The 22,474-nt window shown below is 39.9% G+C and overlaps 1 protein-coding gene across 7 annotated transcripts in view; it reads right to left on the bottom strand.

The window, feature by feature from the left end:
* FCRL5 (Fc receptor like 5) overlaps nt 1-22,474 on the bottom strand; it is a 49,847-nt gene that overhangs the window by 9,418 nt on the left and 17,955 nt on the right. For all 7 annotated transcript variants that reach the window (XM_089913271.1, XM_089913297.1, XM_089913278.1 and 4 more), the window contains 4 exons: nt 19,688-19,966; nt 16,089-16,367; nt 12,486-12,764; nt 8,883-9,161 (listed from right to left, as the gene is read on the bottom strand). In XM_089913271.1, the coding sequence (XP_089769397.1) occupies nt 8,883-9,161; nt 12,486-12,764; nt 16,089-16,367; nt 19,688-19,966 (1,116 nt within the window). The remainder of the gene's footprint in view (nt 1-8,882; nt 9,162-12,485; nt 12,765-16,088; nt 16,368-19,687; nt 19,967-22,474) is intronic.

Below are 22,474 nucleotides of genomic sequence, written 5' to 3'. Positions count from 1 at the left end.
TGATGAACATAGATGCAAAAATCCTCAACAAAATACTAGCAAACAGAATCCAACTGCACATTGAAAGAATCATACAATATGCTCACGTGGGTTTTATCCCAGGAATGCAAGGATTCCTCAGTATATACAAATCAATCAATGTGATACACCATATTAACAAAGTGAAGGAGAAAAACCATATGATCGTCTCAATAGATACAGAAAGAGCTTTTGACAAACTCAACACCCATTTATGATAAAATCCTCCAGAAAGTAGGCATAGAGGGAACTTACCTCAACATAATAAAGGCCATATATGACAAACCCACAGCCAACGTCATTCTCAATGGTGAAAAACTGAAACCATTTCCACTAAGATCAGGAATAAGAGAAGGTGGTCCTCTCTCACCATTTTTATTCAACATAGTTTTGGAAGCTTTAGCCACAGCAATCAGAGAAGAAAAAGAAATAAAAGGAATCCATACCGGAAAATAAGAAGTAAAGCTGTCACTGTTTGCAGATGACATGATACTACACACAGAGAATCCTAAAGATGCTACCCAAAAACTACTAGAGCTAATCAATGAATTTGGTAAAGTAGCAGGATACAAAATTAATGCACAGAAAACTCTTGCATTCTTGAGAGGGCAGACAGCAGAAGCAAGAAGAACTACAATCCTGCAGCCTGTGGAACAAAGACCACATTCACAGAAAGACAGACAAGATGAAAATGCAGAGGGCTATGTACCAGATGAAGGAACAAGCTAAAGCCCCAGAAAAACAACTAAATGAAGTGGAGATAGGCAACCTTCCAGAAAAAGAATTCAGAATTATGATAGTGAAGATGATTCAGGGCCTTGGAAAAACAATGGAGGCAAAGATGGAGAAGATGCAAGACATGTTTAAAAAAGACCTAGAAGAATTAAAGAACAAACAAACAGAGATGAACAGTACAATAATTGAAATGAAAACTACACTAGAAGGAATCAAGAGCAGGATAACTGAGGCAGAAAAACGGATAAGTGACCTGAAAGACACAATGGAGGAATTCACTGCTGCGGAACAGAATAAAGAAAAAAGAATGAAAAGAAATGAAGACAGCCTACGAGACCTCTGGGACAACATTAAATGTAACAACATTTGCATTATAGCGGTCCCAGAAGGAGAAGAGAGAGAGGAAGGACCAGAGAAAATATTTGAGGAGATTACACTCGAAGACTTCCCTAACATGGGAAAGGAAATAGCCACCCAAGTCCAGGAAGCGCGGCGAGTCCCATACAGGATAAACCCAAGGAGAAACACACCAAGACACACAGTAATCAAATTGGCAAAAATTAAAGACAAAGAAAAATTATTGAAAGCAGCAAGGGAAAAATGACAAATAACATACAAGGGAACTCCCATAAGGTTAACAGCTGATTTCTCAGCAGAAACTCTACAAGCCAGAAGGGAGTGGCATGATATATTTAAAGTGATGAAAGGGAAGAACCTGCCACCAAGATTACTCTACCCAGCAAGGATCTCATTCAGATTTGATGGAGAAATCAAAAGCTTTACAGACAAGCAAAAGCTAAGAGAATTCAACACCACCAAACCAGCTCTAAAACAAACGCTAAAGGAACTTCTCTAAGTGGGAAACACAAGAGAAGAAAAGGACCTACAAAAACAAACCCAAAACAATTAAGAAAATGGTCATAGGAACATACATATCAATAATTACCTTAAACGTGAATGGAGTAAATGCTCCAACCAAAAGATACAGGCTCACTGAGTGGATACAAAAACAAGACCCGTATATATGCTGTCTACAAGAGACCCAATTCAGACCTAGGCACACATACAGACTGAAAGTGAGGGGATGGAAAAATATATTCCATGCAATTGGAAATCAAAAGAAAGCTGGAGTAGCAATAATCATATTGGATAAAATACACTTTAAATAAAGAATGTTACAAGAGATAAGGAAAGGCACTACATAATGAGCAAGGGATCAATTGAAGAGGAAGATATAACAATTATAAATATATATGCATCCAACATAGGAGCACCTCAATACATAAGGCAATGGCTAACAGTTCTAAAATAGGAAATCGACAGTAACACAATAATAGTGGGGGACTTTAACACCCCACTTACACCAATGGACAGATCATCCAAAATGAAAATAAATAAGGAAACAGAAGCGTTAAATGACACAATAGACTAGATAGAATTAATTGATATTTATAGGACATTCCATCCCCAAACAGCCAATTACACTTTATTCTCAAGTGTGCATGGAACATTCTCCAGGATAGATCACATCTTGGGTCACAAATCAAGCCTCAGTAAATTTAAGAGAATTGAAATCATATCAGGCATCTTTTCTGACCACAATGCTATGAGATTAGAAATGAATTACAGGGAAAAAAACATTAAAAAACACAAACACACACACATAAAAAAACCAAAAAAACCCCAAAAAAACCACACAAACACATGGAGGCTAAACAATACATTACTAAATAACAAAGAGATCACTGAAGAAATCCAAGAGGAAATTAAAAAATACCTAGAGACAAATGGGAATGAATACACGATGATCCAAAACCTATGGGATGCAGCAAAAGCAGTTCTAAGAGGGAAGTTTATAGTTATACAAGGCTACCTCAAGAAACAAGAAAAATCTCAAATAAACAATCTAACCTAACACCTAAAGGAACTGGAGAAAGAAGAAAAACAAAACCCAAAGTTAGCAGAAGGAAAGAAACCATAAAGATCAGAGCAGAAATAAATGAAATAGAAACAAAGGAAACAATTGCAAAGATCAATAAAACTAAAAGCTGGTTCTTTGAGAAGGTAAACAAAATTGATAAACCATTAGACAGGCTCACCAAGAAAAAGAGGGAGAGGACTCAAATCAATAAAATTAGAAGTGAAAAAGGAGAGGTTACAACAGACACCGCAGAAATACAAAGCATCCTAAGAGATTACTACAAGCAACTCTATGCCAATAAAATGAACAACCTGGAAGAAATGGACAGATTCTTAGAAAGGTATAAACTTCCAAGACTGAACCAGGAGGAAATAGAAAATATGAACAAGCTAGTCACAAGTAATGAAATTGAAACTGTGATTAAAAATCTTCCAACAAACAAAAGTCAAGGACCAGATGGCTTCACAGGTGAATTCTATCAAACATTTAGAGAAGAGCTAACACCCATCCTTCTCAAACGCTTCCAAAATATTGCAGAGGAAGGAACACTCCCAAACTCATTCTATGAGGCCACCATCACCCTGAAACCAAAACCAGACAAAGATAGTACCAAAAAAGAAAAATACAGAGCAATACCACTGATGCATATAGATGCAAAAATCCTTAACAAAATACTAGCAAACAGAATGAAACAACACATTAAAAGGATCATACACCATGATCAAGTGGGATTTATCCCAGGGATGCAAGGAGTCTTCAATATGCGTAAATCAATCAATGTGATACACCATATTAACAACTTGAAGAATTAAAACCATATGACCATCTCAATAGATGCAGAAAAAGCTTTTGACAAAATTCAACACCAATTTATGATAAAAACTCTCCAGAAAGTGGGCACAGAGGGAATGTACCTCAACATAATAAAGGCCATATATGACAAACCCACAGCAAACATCATTCTTAATGGTGATAAACTGAAAGCATTTCCTCTAAGATCAGGAACAAGACAAGGATGCCCACTCTTACCACTATTATTCAACATAGTTTTGGAAGTCCTAGCCACAGCAATCAGAGAAGAAAAAGAAATAAAAGGAATTCAAATTGGAAAAGAAGATGTAAAACTGTCACTGTTTGCAGATGACATGATACTATACATAGAGAATGCTAAACATGCCACCAGAAAGCTACTAGAGCTAATCAATGAATTTGGTAAAGTTGCAGGATACAAAATTAATGCACAGAAATCTCTTGCATTCCTATACACTAATGATGAAACATCTGAAAGAGAAATTAAGAAAACACTCCCATTTACCATTACAACAAAAAGAATAAAATACCTAGGAATAAACCTACATAGGGAGACAAAAGGCCTGTATGCAGAAAACTATAAGACACTGATGAAAGAAATTAAAGATGATACCAACAGATAGAGAGATATACCATGTTCTTGGATTGGTCGAATCAATATTGTGAAAACGACTATACTACCCAAAGCAATCTACAGATTTAATGCAATCCCTATCAAATTACCAATGACATTTTTTATGGAACTAGAACAAAAAATATTAAAATTTGTATGGAGACAAAAAAGACCCTGAATAGCCAAAGCAGTCTTGAGGAAAAAAAAACAGAGCTGGCAGAATCAGACTCCATAACTTCAGACTATACTACAAAGCTACAGTAATCAAGAAAATATGGTACTGGCACAAAAACAGAAACATAGATCAATGGAAGAACATAGAAAGTCCAGAGGCAAACCCACACACCTATGGTCCACTAATCTATGCCAAAGGAGGCAAGGATATACAATGGAGAAAAGACAGCCTCTTCAATAAGTGGTGCTGAGGAAGCTGGACAGCTACATGTAAAAGAATGAAATTAGAACACTCCTTAACACCATACACAAAAATAAAGTCAAAATGGATTTGAGACCTAATGTAAGACCAGACACTATAAAACTCTTAGAGGAAAACATAGGAAGAACACTCTTTGACATAAATCACAGCAAGATCTTTTTTGGTCCACCTCTTAGAGTAATGGAAATAAAAACAAAAATAAACAAATGGGACCTAGTGAAACTTAAAAGCTTTTGCACAGCAAAGGAAACCATAAACAAGACGAAAAGACTACCCTCAGAATGGGAGAAAATATTTGCAAATGAAGCAACTGACAAAGGCTTAATCCCCAAAATTTACAAACAGCTCATGCAACTCAATATCAAAAAAACCAAACAAAGCCCAATCCAAAAATGGGCAGAAGACCTAAATAGGCATTTCTCCAAAGAAGATATACAGATTGCCAACAAAGACATGAAAGGATGCTCTAATCATTAGAGCAAAACAAATCAAAACTGCAATGAGGTATCACCTCACACCAGTCAGAATGGCCATCATCAAAACATCTACAAACAATAAATGCTGGAGAGGGTGTGGAGGAATGGTAACCCTCTTCCACTGTTGGTGGGAATGTAAATTGGTACAGCCACTATGGAGAACAGTATGGAGGTTCCTTAAAAAACTAAAAATGGAACTACTATACAGCCCAGCATCCCACTACTGGGCGTATACCCTGAGAAAACCTTAATTCAAAAAGAGTGATGTACCACAATGTTCATTGCAGCTCTATTTATAATAGCCAGGACATGGAAGCAACCTAAGTGTCCATCGACAGATGAAGAGATAAAGATGTGGCACATATATACAATGGAATATTTCTCAGCCATAAAAAGAAACAAAATTGAGTTATTTGTAGTGAGGTGGATGGACCTAGAGTCTGTCATACGGAGTGAAGTAAGTCAGAAAGAAAAAAACAAATACCGTATGCTAACACATATATATGGAACCTAAAAAAAATAAAAAGGCTATGAAGAACCTAGGAGCAGGACAGGAATAAAGATGCAGATGTAGAGAATGCACTTGAGGACACGGGGGTGGGGAAGGGTAAGCTGGGACGAAGTGAGAGAGTGGCATGGACTTATATGTACTACCAAATGTAAAATAGATAGCTAGTGGAAAGCAGCTGCATAGCACAAGGAGATCACCTCGGTGCTTTGTGACCACCTAGAAGGGTGGGATAGGGATGGTTGGAGGGAGACGCAAGAGGAAGGAGATAGGGAGATATATGTATATGTATAGCTGATTCACTTTGTTATAAAGCAGAAACTAACACACCATTGTAAAGCAATTACAGTCCACTAAAGACGTTAAAAAAAAAAAGTCAAGAAACATTGCTGGAGAGCCTGTGGAGAAAAGGGAGCCCTCCTACACTGTTGGTGGGAATGTAAATTGGTGCAGCCACTATGGAGAATAGTATGGAAATTCCTCAAAAAAGTAAAAATAGAGTTACCATATGATCCTGCAATTCCACTCTTGGGCAAATGCTAGTTCAAAAAGATATATGCACCCCAATGTTTATAGCAGCAATATTTACAATAGCCAAGACATGGCAGTAACCTAAATGTCATCATTAGATGAATGGATAAAGAACATGTGGTATATATACATACGATGGACTATTACTCAGCCATAAAAAAGAATGAAATAATGCCATTGCAGCAACATGGATGGACTTAGAGATTGCCATACTGAGTGAAGTCAGACAGAGAAAGACAAATATCATATGATATCACTTATCACTAAAAAAATGATGCAAATGAACTTATTTATAAAACAGAAATAGACTCACAGACATAGAAAACAAAATTATGGTTACCAAGGGGGCTAGCAGGCAGCGATGAGATAAATTTGGAGTTTGGGATTAACATGTATACCCTACTATATATAAAATAGATAACCAGCAAGGGCCTACTGTGTAGCACAGGGAACTATACTCAATATCTTGTAATAACCTACAATGGAAAGAATCTGATAATGAATATATATTTATATATATATGTACGTGTATGAAACTGAATCGCTTTGCTGTACACATTGTAACTATACTATTGTAACTATACTTCTATTTAAAAAAGTATTTGCAAATATATTTGCACAAAGATTTCTATTGTAGAATTTTTATAAATGCTAAAAACTGGAGACAACCTAGTTGACTTGTTAATAAAACATGAAAGATATCCAAGATATATCAAGTAAAAAATGCAAGTGGCATAACTATATGTGTAATATGATTGTACTTGTAAAAAATTCTATGCCTTTATGTTTATAATATATTTTAATATTTCTAGAAAAATATACCTGAAAGTACCCTTTTGTTCCATTTGACTTTTTATCGTGAAAGTTTATGTATTCTTCCAGAATAATAAATTATTAAAAAGTTGTGTTAAACCTGGCCACAAAGGATGAGAGATATTATAATGTAGATTTACATTGAGTTGGATAGGCTCATTTTTCAACCTGGCTTTACCTTTGCTAGCTGTGTCTCTAAGCTGGTTACTTCACCTCTCTAAGCTTCAGTTTCCTCTCCTGCAAACTGAGGATAAAAATGATCTCATTTTTAACCTAAGTGGTTTATTTTAAAGATTAAATGAGATATTGCATGTCAAGTACAAAGCACAGGGCCTGGCACATACAAGGGCTCAGTAAGTATTTATGATGGTGATGATGATGGTAGTGACAATGATAATAAGTATTCCTTTTTCTTGTAGTTCTCCATGATGTGTCCTAGTTCTAGGACTCAGACACAATCATCTAGCAAGAAGTCCTTTAGGTGTGATAGCACCAGCATAAATAATAGACATTTGCACCAGGGATCATAGAAACAAAGGAATGAGGATGTGTATAAAATCACGAATACAGAGTGTGAGGGGTATGATGTGCTGGTCCACTGTGTTGTGAAGAGGGAGGGAGTGGCACTTGGTCAGAAGTACATGCCTGTGTGGTGGATCTAAAAGGTGAGTGTGTAAACCATGCGGTAAGAGTCCCTGTGAACCTTAGAGGAAAATTGGCTGAAGCAGGTGCTGCCTACCACTGGGGGAAGAAGAATGGACTAGTTGAATGGAAAAAAATCAAATCTGCAATCAGGTAGCCTGCTAGATGCCAAAGAGATGGCTGCCCCAGCCACCTTGATGGGATGCTGGCTCCTGGGCTGGTATGCCTAAATCAACCTGCTCATGTGATTTTGTCTGTATTTCTTATGATACTCAGGGACCCAGCCAAGGGAGACTAAGAGTATCAGCCTGTATTTTGCTTTATGTACTTCAGAAAGCATTTGCATGTTATTTCATGGTCTCGTGTTTCTCTGGGTTGTATCCCAGGAGCAGTGACTCCCAGCTCCTCCTTTAGCATGTCTCCTTCCAGGAACCTTTGAGTTTGACATACACCATATTCCCTGTGCACCAAAATAATAGGATTCTAGGGTTGAGGATGACCCTGATATTCATCTAGTTCAATTTTCTCACTTTGTGAATGAGGAAATTGAGGTCAATATAGGGAAATATGCTTGGCCAAGTTCATAGAGCTAGTATCTTCAGAACCAGCACTAGAACATTCATCTCAACAGCCCTTAGCATACTTTTGCTCTATCATAAGATTGGCCTGTAGGGGATCATCACAAAGCAGATTCAGAGATGACAAGAAGCAGTTTTCCTTTGGTCTTTATACCTAATGGCAAGATGTCAGACAGCTTAGAGAATGAAAGAATTTGATTAACGGGTGACCATTTTCATTCCATGTCATCCTGCTTTCACCTCTGTGTCCCCACTGCTTTAAGAATCACTTTGTAAACTAACTTGGATTGGTTGTGATTGTATACCCTTAAAAGCTATGTACCTAGCTAATATTAATATAGAATTTTTAATATGGAAATGTGAGGCATGTTTATATCCCTGGTAGTGAAAGAAGATCAAGAGTAGAAGTTTGTTGGAAGTCAAAGAGAGAAAAACCAGGACAAAGAATGACCCAACCTTTTTTGGGGCAACGAAACCTATACCTAGAATTCGTTATTTTCCCTTTTGTATCATAATTGCAGATGAAAATATAGTCTTGGTTCTAAAAACCCTCTTTGCATTGTTAGTGAGGAGTTTTGATCGCATTCAAGAAGACTTCTTGAACTGTGCTGCTGGGAAGGTCCAGGTTCCTGAAAGCACAGCCACAGGAAGGATCCCAGACTTTCAATTGGAAATTCTATGTGCAGGAAATATGCTGGGTTGTCACACCAGCAAACAGGAGTGCTGGAGCTCCATTTCTGCTGCCGGGGAGAGAAAGCGGTCAGTCCCTGGTTGTGCTGTCTGTGGGCAGGACCAACTCACCTATGACACTGAGTAGCATCACCTCACTCTGCTGAACCCCCAGGCCATTGCCGGCCTTACAGGAGTAGTTTCCAGAATGTTTCGTGGTCAGAGAGAGGTTGAAGGATGCTCCTCCTCCCAAGGTAGCTGAGCTGTTTCCCACGGCGACATCCTTGTGATAAAACTGGTACAGGATCGGGGGAGAGCCTCTCTGGGCCTCACAGTGAAGCTCTAACATGTCCCCCACCACAGCCTGGGCCCTGGAAGCCCTGAGGGTGAGGACAGGCTGAGACACTGGAACTGAAGGGAGAAAGATAGTTAACCATCAGTTCATGCTGTTTAAATTTGTTCTTCCATAGAAAAGACATTTCAAACAGGAGAATGTTTTTCTGTTTTTAATGACCTTGTGACATCACTCAGAACTCAGCTATAATTTCTTCATATCTGAAGAAACAAATCATTTGTGTAGTGTTATATATAGTCTGGAATACTTCGATATACAATCGCAAAAGTGTTTGGGGAATCTGAAAACAGAGATTAAATTGAAACCCAAGTATCTGAGAAGTCAGAAGACAATTGGAGAAAAGGAGAAATCAGTTCAATAGAAAATGAGAAACAGGGGAGACTGCTGCTTACATAGCCAGAGATGTAACCGAGCCTTGGCCGCATCAAAAATAAGACCCAAAAGAGAATAAATATTGATCAAGTTATTGGCTCATTTTTATATTTATTCATTCATCAAAAATTAAGTGAGCAGTTTAAAAGTCTCAGGAACTACACAATATGCTGGGGATTCAATAGTGAGAAAGACACAGTTCCTGCCCTCATGAAGCCTGCAATCTAGTTGAGATGATAGAGAGCAATTAAATAGAAATACAAATACATAATTAAAACATTTATAATTGATACACAGTAAAGAATAAGATGCTGTGAAATGTATAATAATGGGGCCTGATCTAGTATGGGTTAGTCAGGTAATGCTTCCTCACAAAGTGACATCTGAATTAACCAGGTGAGGAAGGGAGTGAAGACTGCACAGGCAGGCAAACAGTGTGCGCAAAGGCCCTGAGCTGGGAAGAAGGTTGGAGCTTTTGAGCTGTTGAAACGAGGTGACAGCAGCAGTAAGAGAAGGGTTTGAAGAGTGCCATGAAATAGGAGGCTGGAGAGCTAGGCAGAGCTTCACAAGCCATGGTACGGATTTTGATCCTTCTTCACAGAGCAATGGGAAACCTGTAAGTGTCTCTATACAGGGGCATGAGATGATCAAACCTGTCTTTTTTAAAGACAATTTTGATCTCAGTGTGCAAAATGGATTGTAATGGGACAGAAATGGAATGGAGAGGTTATTAGGGGTGGAGTGGTGGCGTTGCAGTAATTGAAATGGTGGTAGATTTGACTATGATAGTGGCAGTAAAGATAGAAAGAAAAGATCCAAGGACTATTTTGGAAATAAAATCAATAGGAGTCAATGATTAACTGGCTATGGAGACCAAGGGAGAGAAATGGCAAGGAAGACTCCTGGGATTTTGCCTTGTATATATGGGTGAATGGATGTGTCTTTCACAGAGCTAGGGACACTTGGAGGAGGACCAGATATGGGGGGAGTTCCATGAGTTCAGTTTTAGAGATGTTCAAGTTCATGAGCCTTTAAGAGATATGGCATAGGCAGGTGCTCAGGTAGGAGGTCTCTTCTGGAGATAAAAGTTTAAGAATCATTTATAGATGACACCCCCAGGATTATCCAGAGAAAGAACATATGTAAGAGAAGAGGGTACACGCAGGACAAAGCTCTGGGACACACCAATGCTTTTAAAGTTTGTCTATAAAAGGAGGAGCTAGTAAAGGGAACTGAGAAGGAGTGGCAGAGAAAGGAGATCCAGGAGAAGGTGAAGTCATTGAAGCCAAGGAAGGGAGGGTTTCAAGAAGAAAGAAATACTATTTCTGAGAGACCAAGTAAGGTGAGGATTGGAAAATGGCCATTGCATCTAAAGCCATGGGGGTCATCTGTGACCTTTGTGAGAATCATTTTTTATATAAAGGTCGGAAGAGACCAAGTGTTAAATCCAAGAAGGTAAGGAGGAAATGGAGACAATCTGTGCAACTGACTCTTTACTGGAAGTTTAGCCATAATAGAGCAGTGGCTGGAGACATAAGTGGGACCAAGTTAGGGTTTTTTCTTAGACATGGGAGAGACATAGCATGTTAAATGTCAATGGGAAGGGTCCTATAAAGCAGGAGAGAAAGTTGTTCAAAGTGTCTGAGAATGCAAGGAAGGATGGACTCTAGAGGTGAGATGGAGATGTTCACCTTTCATAGGAAGCAGTCTTCTATACCTTAGGAAGAGGAGGGATGAGTTACTGGATGGATACAGAGACAAACACTCAAATGGTGGTGGGAGTCGAGGGTGTGATCGTCTGGGAGGAAGTAAAGGTGTTAATGAACTGGGGGTTCTGTTGAGGTCTGAGAAAAATAATGGTTGGAGGATTTTACTTTTTTAAATTCCTGTATTCTTTTATTTTTTTTAAACATCTTTATTGGAGTATAATTGCTTTACAATGGTGCGTTAGTTTCTGCTTTATAACAAAGTGAATCAGCTGTGCATATACATATATCTCCGTATCTCCTCCCTCTTGCGTCTCCCTCTCTCCCTCCCTATCCCACCCCTCTAGGTGGCCACAAAGTACCGAGCTGATCTCCCTGTGCTATGTGGCTGCTTCCCACTAGCTATCTATTTTACATTTGGTAGTGTATATATGTCCATGCCACTCTCTCACTTCATCCCAGCTTACCCTTCCCAATCCCCGTGTCCTCAAGTCCATTCTCTACATCTGCGTCTTTATTCCTGTCCTGCCCCTAGTGATTGGAGGATTTGAAGAAACAAGTAGAGGGCTAGGAGGAGGTCATGTGATTGGAGTAGTGTACGTACGTGTCAGTGGGTGGCGGAAAGAATGACAAGCCATGGTGTCGAGTGGGTCATCCATGTGGACGAGTTATGGAACGATGACAGAGTGTAGGGTAGAGAGGAAGACTATGAGTGAGGTGCCAAGCCTGCACTGAAAGTGGGCATGACTAGGAGGTCAGCCCATGAGAGGCCAGGTAGGAGAGAGAGTGCTATAGCTGAATGAGAGGTAAGATGTCAGGAGAGTGATGTTGAAAGGTCTTTTAGCAGGAGTTCTGGCTGGAGGTCTGAGTTGCTCTGGGACAGGGTCAGGAGAAGCTAGAGAGAAATTCATGAGCCAGTGAAAGGATGAGTTGGCCTTTTTATTGATTGACTGACAAAGGAAACCCCAACTAAATCTCTTCTGAGGTGAGACATGTTGAACTTTATAATTTCCTTTCTTGCTGATCATTGTTGGCCAGGATGCAATTTGTGTTTTAAAAGCCTTTATTCGTACGTTAGGAAACTTTTAGTCACAATGCCTTGCACTGCTGCTACCAAGAGAGGCAAAGCAAGCAAAGGGAAGGTGCGAGTTCCTGAAAATGTAGAATACAGAACTCTCAGTTGGAGGCTGTGTAGCAATGATGTCACACAGCAAATGGCCCTGGGGTACCTCCAATCTTGGCTACAGGTGAAGGTGGGGGAGATGGTCTGTCCCTGGCTGTGCTGTAGTTGGGTCCACTTACCTCTGACAGTGAGTGACACTGTGTTACTGCGCTGGAACCCCTGGCCATTGTTGGCCTCACAGAAATAGTTCCCAGAATGCTCTGCTGTGAGAAGGAGGTTGAAGGAAGCTCCCCTTCCAGAGGGGCTTGAGCTTCTCCCCAGGCTGACATCCTCATGATAAAACTGGTACCAGATGGGGGGAGAGCCTCTCTGGGCCTCACAGTGAAGCTCCATCATGTCCCCTACCACAGCCTGGGCCCTTGGAGCCCTGAGGGTGAGGACAGGCTGAGACACTGGAACTGAAGGGAGAAAGATAGTTAACCATCAGTTCATGCTGTTTAAATTTGTTCTTCCATAGAAAAGACATTTCAAGCAGGAGAATGTTTTTCTGTTTTTAATGACCTTGTGACGTCACTCAGAACTCAGCTATAATTTCTTCATATCTGAAGAAACAAATCATTTGTGTAGTGTTATATATAGTCTGGAATACTTCGATATACAATCGCAAAAGTGTTTGGGGAATCTGAAAACAGAGATTAAATTGAAACCCAAGTATCTGAGAAGTCAGAAGACAATTGGAGAAAAGGAGAAATCAGTTCAATAGAAAATGAGAAACAGGGGAGACTGCTGCTTACATAGCCAGAGATGTAACCGAGCCTTGGCCGCATCAAAAATAAGACCCAAAAGAGAATAAATATTGATCAAGTTATTGGCTCATTTTTATATTTATTCATTCATCAAAAATTAAGTGAGCAGTTTAGAAGTCTCAGGAACTACACAATATGCTGGGGATTCAATAGTGAGAAAGACACAGTTCCTGCCCTCATGAAGCCTGCAATCCAGTTGAGATGATAGAGGGCAATTAAATAGAAATACAAATACATAATTAAAACATTTATAATTGATACACAGTAAAGAATAGGATGCTGTGAAATGTATAATAATGGGGCCTGATCTAGTATGGGTTAGTCAGGTAATGCTTCCTCACAAAGTGACATCTGAATTAACCAGGTGAGGAAGGGAGTGAAGACTGCACAGGCAGGCAAACAGTGTGCGCAAAGGCCCTGAGCTGGGAAGAAGGTTGGAGCTTTTGAGCTGTTGAAACGAGGTGACAGCAGCAGTAAGAGAAGGGTTTGAAGAGTGCCATGAAATAGGAGGCTGGAGAGCTAGGCAGAGCTTCACAAGCCATGGTACGGATTTTGATCCTTCTTCACAGAGCAATGGGAAACCTGTAAGTGTCTCTATACAGGGGCATGAGATGATCAAACCTGTCTTTTTTAAAGACAATTTTGATCTCAGTGTGCAAAATGGATTGTAATGGGACAGAAATGGAATGGAGAGGTTATTAGGGGTGGAGTGGTGGCGTTGCAGTGATTGAAATGGTGGTAGATTTGACTATGATAGTGGCAGTAAAGATAGAAAGAAAAGATCCAAGGACTGTTTTGGAAATAAAATCAATAGGAGTCAATGATTAACTGGCTATGGAGACCAAGGGAGAGAAATGGCAAGGAAGACTCCTGGGATTTTGCCTTGTATATATGGGTGAATGGATGTGTCTTTCACAGAGCTAGGGACACTTGGAGGAGGACCAGATATGGGGGGAGTTCCATGAGTTCAGTTTTAGAGATGTTCAAGTTCATGAGTCTTTAAGAGATATGGCATAGGCAGGTGCTCAGGTAGGAGGTCTCTTCTGGAGATAAAAGTTTAAGAATCATTTATAGATGACACCCCCAGGATTATCCAGAGAAAGAACATATGTAAGAGAAGAGGGTACATGCAGGACAAAGCTCTGGGACACACCAATGCTTTTAAAGTTTGTCTATAAAAGGAGGAGCTAGTAAAGGGAACTGAGAAGGAGTGGCAGAGAAAGGAGATCCAGGAGAAGGTGAAGTCATTGAAGCCAAGGAAGGGAGGGTTTCAAGAAGAAAGAAATACTATTTCTGAGAGACCAAGTAAGGTGAGGATTGGAAAATGGCCATTGCATCTAAAGCCATGGGGGTCATCTGTGACCTTTGTGAGAATCATTTTTTATATAAAGGTCGGAAGAGACCAAGTGTTAAATCCAAGAAGGTAAGGAGGAAATGGAGACAATCTGTGCAACTGACTCTTTACTGGAAGTTTAGCCATAATAGAGCAGTGGCTGGAGACATAAGTGGGACCAAGTTAGGGTTTTTTCTTAGACATGGGAGAGACATAGCATGTTAAATGTCAATGGGAAGGGTCCTATAAAGCAGGAGAGAAAGTTGTTCAAAGTGTCTGAGAATGCAAGGAAGGATGGACTCTAGAGGTGAGATGGAGATGTTCACCTTTCATAGGAAGCAGTCTTCTATACCTTAGGAAGAGGAGGGATGAGTTACTGGATGGATACAGAGACAAACACTCAAATGGTGGTGGGAGTCGAGGGTGTGATTGTCTGGGAGGAAGTAAAGGTGTTAATGAACTGGGGGTTCTGTTGAGGTCTGAGAAAAATAATGATTGGAGGATTTTACTTTTTTTAATTCCTGTATTCTTTTATTTTTTTTAAACATCTTTATTGGAGTATAATTGCTTTACAATGGTGCGTTAGTTTCTGCTTTATAACAAAGTGAATCAGCTGTGCATATACATATATCTCCGTATCTCCTCCCTCTTGCGTCTCCCTCTCTCCCTCCCTATCCCACCCCTCTAGGTGGCCACAAAGTACCGAGCTGATCTCCCTGTGCTATGTGGCTGCTTCCCACTAGCTATCTATTTTACATTTGGTAGTGTATATATGTCCATGCCACTCTCTCACTTCATCCCAGCTTGCCCTTCCCAATCCCCGTGTCCTCAAGTCCATTCTCTACATCTGCGTCTTTATTCCTGTCCTGCCCCTAGTGATTGGAGGATTTGAAGAAACAAGTAGAGGGCTAGGAGGAGGTCATGTGATTGGAGTAGTGTACGTACGTGTCAGTGGGTGGCGGAAAGAATGACAAGCCATGGTGTCGAGTGGGTCATCCATGTGGACGAGTTATGGAACGATGACAGAGTGTAGGGTAGAGAGGAAGACTATGAGTGAGGTGCCAAGCCTGCACTGAAAGTGGGCATGACTAGGAGGTCAGCCCATGAGAGGCCAGGTAGGAGAGAGAGTGCTATAGCTGAATGAGAGGTAAGATGTCAGGAGAGTGATGTTGAAAGGTCTTTTAGCAGGAGTTCTGGCTGGAGGTCTGAGTTGCTCTGGGACAGGGTCAGGAGAAGCTAGAGAGAAATTCATGAGCCAGTGAAAGGATGAGTTGGCCTTTTTATTGATTGACTGACAAAGGAAACCCCAACTAAATCTCTTCTGAGGTGAGACATGTTGAACTTTATAATTTCCTTTCTTGCTGATCATTGTTGGCCAGGATGCAATTTGTATTTTAAAAGCCTTTATTCGTACGTTAGGAAACTTTTAGTCACAATGCCTTGCACTGCTGCTACCAAGAGAGGCAAAGCAAGCAAAGGGAAGGTGCGAGTTCCTGAAAATGTAGAATACAGAACTCTCAGTTGGAGGCTGTGTAGCAATGATGTCACACAGCAAATGGCCCTGGGGTACCTCCAATCTTGGCTACAGGTGAAGGTGGGGGAGATGGTCTGTCCCTGGCTGTGCTGTAGTTGGGTCCACTTACCTCTGACAGTGAGTGACACTGTGTTACTGCGCTGGAACCCCTGGCCATTGTTGGCCTCACAGAAATAGTTCCCAGAATGCTCTGCTGTGAGAAGGAGGTTGAAGGAAGCTCCCCTTCCAGAGGGGCTTGAGCTTCTCCCCAGGCTGACATCCTCATGATAAAAGTGGTACCAGATGGGGGGAGAGCCTCTCTGGGCCTCACAGTGAAGCTCCATCATGTCCCCTACCACAGCCTGGGCCCTTGGAGCCCTGAGGGTGAGGACAGGCTGAGACACTGGAACTGAAGGGAGAAAGATAGTTAACCATCAGTTCATGCTGTTTAAATTTGTTCTTCCACAGAAAAGACATTTCAAACAGGAGAATGTTTTTCTGTTTTTAATGACCTTGTGACATCACTCAGAACTCAGCTATAATTTCTTCATATCTGAAGAAACAAATCATTTGTGTAGTGTTATATATAGTCTGGAATACTTCGATATACAATCGCAAAAGTGTTTGGGGAATCTGAAAACAGAGATTAAATTGAAACCCAAGTATCTGAGAAGTCAGAAGACAATTGGAGAAAAGGAGAAATCAGTTCAATAGAAAATGAGAAACAGGGGAGACTGCTGCTTACATAGCCAGAGATGTAACCGAGCCTTGGCCGCATCAAAAATAAGACCCAAAAGAGAATAAATATTGATCAAGTTATTGGCTCATTTTTATATTCATTCATCAAAAATTAAGTGAGCAGTTTAAAAGTCTCAGGAACTACACAATATGCTGGGGATTCAATAGTGAGAAAGACACAGTTCCTGCCCTCATGAAGCCTGCAATCTAGTTGAGATGATAGAGAGCAATTAAATAGAAATACAAATACATAATTAAAACATTTATAATTGATACACAGTAAAGAATAGGATGCTGTGAAATGTATAATAATGGGGCCTGATCTAGTATGGGTTAGTCAGGTAATGCTTCCTCACAAAGTGACATCTGAATTAACCAGGTGAGGAAGGGAGTGAAGACTGCACAGGCAGGCAAACAGTGTGCGCAAAGGCCCTGAGCTGGGAAGAAGGTTGGAGCTTTTGAGCTGTTGAAACGAGGTGACAGCAGCAGTAAGAGAAGGGTTTGAAGAGTGCCATGAAATAGGAGGCTGGAGAGCTAGGCAGAGCTTCACAAGCCATGGTACGGATTTTGATCCTTCTTCACAGAGCAATGGGAAACCTGTAAGTGTCTCTATACAGGGGCATGAGATGATCAAACCTGTCTTTTTTAAAGACAATTTTGATCTCAGTGTGCAAAATGGATTGTAATGGGACAGAAATGGAATGGAGAGGTTATTAGGGGTGGAGTGGTGGCGTTGCAGTGATTGAAATGGTGGTAGATTTGACTATGATAGTGGCAGTAAAGATAGAAAGAAAAGATCCAAGGACTGTTTTGGAAATAAAATCAATAGGAGTCAATGATTAACTGGCTATGGAGACCAAGGGAGAGAAATGGCAAGGAAGACTCCTGGGATTTTGCCTTGTATATATGGGTGAATGGATGTGTCTTTCACAGAGCTAGGGACACTTGGAGGAGGACCAGATATGGGGGGAGTTCCATGAGTTCAGTTTTAGAGATGTTCAAGTTCATGAGCCTTTAAGAGATATGGCATAGGCAGGTGCTCAGGTAGGAGGTCTCTTCTGGAGATAAAAGTTTAAGAATCATTTATAGATGACACCCCCAGGATTATCCAGAGAAAGAACATATGTAAGAGAAGAGGGTACATGCAGGACAAAGCTCTGGGACACACCAATGCTTTTAAAGTTTGTCTATAAAAGGAGGAGCTAGTAAAGGGAACTGAGAAGGAGTGGCAGAGAAAGGAGATCCAGGAGAAGGTGAAGTCATTGAAGCCAAGGAAGGGAGGGTTTCAAGAAGAAAGAAATACTATTTCTGAGAGACCAAGTAAGGTGAAGATTGGAAAATGGCCATTGCATCTAAAGCCATGGGAGTCATCTGTGACCTTTGTGAGAATCATTTTTTATATAAAGGTCGGAAGAGACCAAGTGTTAAATCCAAGAAGGTAAGGAGGAAATGGAGACAATCTGTGCAACTGACTCTTTACTGGAAGTTTAGCCATAATAGAGCAGTGGCTGGAGACATAAGTGGGACCAAGTTAGGGTTTTTTCTTAGACATGGGAGAGACATAGCATGTTAAATGTCAATGGGAAGGGTCCTATAAAGCAGGAGAGAAAGTTGTTCAAAGTGTCTGAGAATGCAAGGAAGGATGGACTCTAGAGGTGAGATGGAGATGTTCACCTTTCATAGGAAGCAGTCTTCTATACCTTAGGAAGAGGAGGGATGAGTTACTGGATGGATACAGAGACAAACACTCAAATGGTGGTGGGAGTCGAGGGTGTGATCGTCTGGGAGGAAGTAAAGGTGTTAATGAACTGGGGGTTCTGTTGAGGTCTGAGAAAAATAATGGTTGGAGGATTTTACTTTTTTTAATTCCTGTATTCTTTTATTTTTTTTAAACATCTTTATTGGAGTATAATTGCTTTACAATGGTGCGTTAGTTTCTGCTTTATAACAAAGTGAATCAGCTGTGCATATACATATATCTCCGTATCTCCTCCCTCTTGCGTCTCCCTCTCTCCCTCCCTATCCCACCCCTCTAGGTGGCCACAAAGTACCGAGCTGATCTCCCTATGCTATGTGGCTGCTTCCCACTAGCTATCTATTTTACATTTGGTAGTGTATATATGTCCATGCCACTCTCTCACTTCATCCCAGCTTACCCTTCCCAATCCCCGAGTCCTCAAGTCCATTCTCTACATCTGCGCCTTTATTCCTGTCCTGCCCCTAGTGATTGGAGGATTTGAAGAAACAAGTAGAGGGCTAGGAGGAGGTCATGTGATTGGAGTAGTGTACGTACGTGTCAGTGGGTGGCGGAAAGAATGACAAGCCATGGTGTCGAGTGGGTCATCCATGTGGACGAGTTATGGAATGATGACAGAGTGTAGGGTAGAGAGGAAGACTATGAGTGAGGTGCCAAGCCTGCACTGAAAGTGGGCATGACTAGGAGGTCAGCCCATGAGAGGCCAGGTAGGAGAGAGAGTGCTATAGCTGAATGAGAGGTAAGATGTCAGGAGAGTGATGTTGAAAGGTCTTTTAGCAGGAGTTCTGGCTGGAGGTCTGAGTTGCTCTGGGACAGGGTCAGGAGAAGCTAGAGAGAAATTCATGAGCCAGTGAAAGGATGAGTTGGCCTTTTTATTGATTGACTGACAAAGGAAACTCCAACTAAATCTCTTCTGAGGTGAGACATGTTGAACTTTATAATTTCCTTTCTTGCTGATCATTGTTGGCCAGGATGCAATTTGTGTTTTAAAAGCCTTTATTCGTACGTTAGGAAACTTTTAGTCACAATGCCTTGCACTGCTGCTACCAAGAGAGGCAAAGCAAGCAAAGGGAAGGTGCGAGTTCCTGAAAATGTAGAATACAGAACTCTCAGTTGGAGGCTGTGTAGCAATGATGTCACACAGCAAATGGCCCTGGGGTACCTCCAATCTTGGCTACAGGTGAAGGTGGGGGAGATGGTCTGTCCCTGGCTGTGCTGTAGTTGGGTCCACTTACCTCTGACAGTGAGTGACACTGTGTTACTGCGCTGGAACCCCTGGCCATTGTTGGCCTCACAGAAATAGTTCCCAGAATGCTCTGCTGTGAGAAGGAGGTTGAAGGAAGCTCCCCTTCCAAAGGAGCTTGAGCTGCTCTCCAGGCTGACATCCTCATGATAAAAGTGGTACCAGATCGGGGGAGAGCCTCTCTGGGCCTCACAGTGAAGCTCCATCATGTCCCCCACCACAGCCTGGGCCCCGGGAGCCCTCAGGGTGAGGACGGGGTGAGATACTGGAACTGAGAGCAAAAATGAGTTAGTTGATACCAAGATCTTTTCCAATTGACTCTATTTTTATTTTTCAGAAGTTACCTCTGATGATTATTTGGTGACACTTTCTAGATCTTTTCTATGTGTAAGAACTCTTATTCTTATCAACACATAAACAAATGCATAAAAAACCCACATACATGCATGGGATCACAGTATACATACTGGTCTATGACCTGATTTTTCCCCTTAGCAAAATATCATGAGCATCATTCTGTGTTATTACCTAAAGATCTATCTCAGTCACTTAAAAAATCAGCTTTATTGAGGTATAATTTACATGCATAAAATGCAACTCCTCTAAATTTAAAATTTGATAATTTAGGGTAAATATTGCTTGATTATTTTTAACAACAGCAAAGCATTCCATGGTATGAATTTACTGTAATACACTGAAGCAATTCCTCATTATGGAACTTTAGGTTGTTATTGTTTTCTAATTTTGAATAAGGCTGCATTACACAATTCTGTATATATATCATTGTATTTTGTCAATGCATTTCTTAGGATAAATTCTTCGAAGTGGGATTTCTGGGATTGGGATATGGGCATTTCAAATAATGATATATAATGCTAAATTTTTCTTCAGAAAGTTTCAACCAATTTACACTTGCACTAATAGTATGTAAGAGTTTCCTTTCCCCACTCTCTGATCAATTATAGTCATATAAATGCACAGGCTTATTTTTCTTATCATTTCTCTTTTCCTAGTTTTAAACTCTACAGTTGTTCCATCTGAAGAATTGACTTATTCTATCCTATGGGACCTTACAGTTTATTATTTGATTTTTTATGGACTGCTAGTGAACTATAATACATTAATGATGAGTTGTTCTCTATAAAGTATCCAGAAATTATTTACAAAATGAAAACTTTGAAATCTGTCATTAATTTTTCTAAATTATCAAGTCAATTTTTGTTCTCCATTATGAAATAATAATAATCATGAGAAAATTGGTTTTTTAATTTCCTCTTCTCCCTCTGACTGATTTTCCTTTGTTACATATATTTTTTACATTTTCAGCATTTATAATAGTTGCTTTCTCTTCTGTAACCATAACTCTCATGTTGCTTAGCCTTTATTTTTATGTCTGAATCAGTGGTTTTCAACCATATCTGTATAATATTTTCAACTGAGGATGTGTTAAAAAATATGGATTCTGAGACCCCATCTGAGAGATTCTGAATTTAATTGGTCTGGAGAGAGCTTAGTAAAAAGTCTTTTTTCAAAATTCCTAGGTGATTCTAATATGTAGCCAAGGCTGAGAACTACTGATCTGAATAGATTCAGTATTCACTTTTCATATCATAGTTTCCTCATTTGGAGTCTTTTATATTGATTCATACCTTGGCTGGCTAGAGTTTGTCATCAAGTAATTTTTCAAGAAGCGTTAATGGGTACTAAGTTCCCTGAATTCTTGCACGTTTGAAAATGTTTTTTTGATTTGATATAAAATTCTCAGTTCTCATTTCTCCTCTGAAAGTCCAAGTCTGAATACCATTCCTCTCTCTTTTAGCATTGACTTCTGTGTAAAGACTAAGACCAACTGCATATTTTTTCTTTTTGAGATGACTGCTATTTTTTCTTTTGTTTTGCTGTGATCACACACACGCGGGCGCGTGCACACACACACACGTATATTTTTAGCCTTGAAAGTCAATAACCTCATCAGGATATGTCTTTTGATATACATATTCAAGTTTTCTTCACTTCAGGAAACTTTTTTATTATGTCTTTGAGTTTTGTTTCTCTCTTTAGACACTTAATTATCCACACTTGTGGGCTTCATTGTCTGATCTCCATATTTTACTTTCTTTTTGCCTTTTTCTGTGTCTTTCTACTTTGTGTTCTGTATTATTTTCTCAAACCAATTCTCCATTCCAGTAACAGATTTTGGAAGTATGCATTCTCTTCTTACTGCTTCAAATTTGGATTTTATTTTTAACATAGGTTTGGTTTTTCTCCTGAGCTCTGTTATATATATATATATATTTTTTTTTCTTTTCTGTTATCATCTCTCTTTTTTTCTTAACATCTTTATTGGAGTATAATTGCTTTACAATGGTGTGTTAGTATCTGCTTTATAACAAAGTGAATCAGCTATACATATAAGATTCTCATATTGGACTTGTTTTCTTTATGGCTTTTACTTCAATGAATAAAATTATATTCTGAGTTTTGTATTTGCTTGAGAAAGCTGTGTGTGTGTATGGGGGGCGGGTAGTGTTTTAGTGACCCAGGGCTGTTGATAGATTCAAAATGGGTATATCTTATTAACTTACATTCCCAAGAAATTTCTGTGTCTTCTCTTTGGGGTATATTCCCTTGGGGAAAAAAACAACCCAGATTATTCTGCCAGAAAGTCTGCATGGCTCACAGTGAAGCTTCTCAACTTGTTTGCTAATTTAGGGCTCATTTACTTCTGTTCAGTTGATATAAACAGTTGCAAAGATCAATGTTTTCTCCCTGCTCTTTT

Source organism: Delphinapterus leucas, chromosome 1, assembly GCF_059928025.1.
Source record: "Delphinapterus leucas isolate spDelLeu-1000000601 "Yukka" chromosome 1, BTC_Dleu_Yukka2, whole genome shotgun sequence".
Classification (NCBI taxonomy): Eukaryota; Metazoa; Chordata; class Mammalia; order Artiodactyla; family Monodontidae; genus Delphinapterus; species Delphinapterus leucas.
This window is presented reverse-complemented; position numbering and strand designations above follow the sequence as displayed.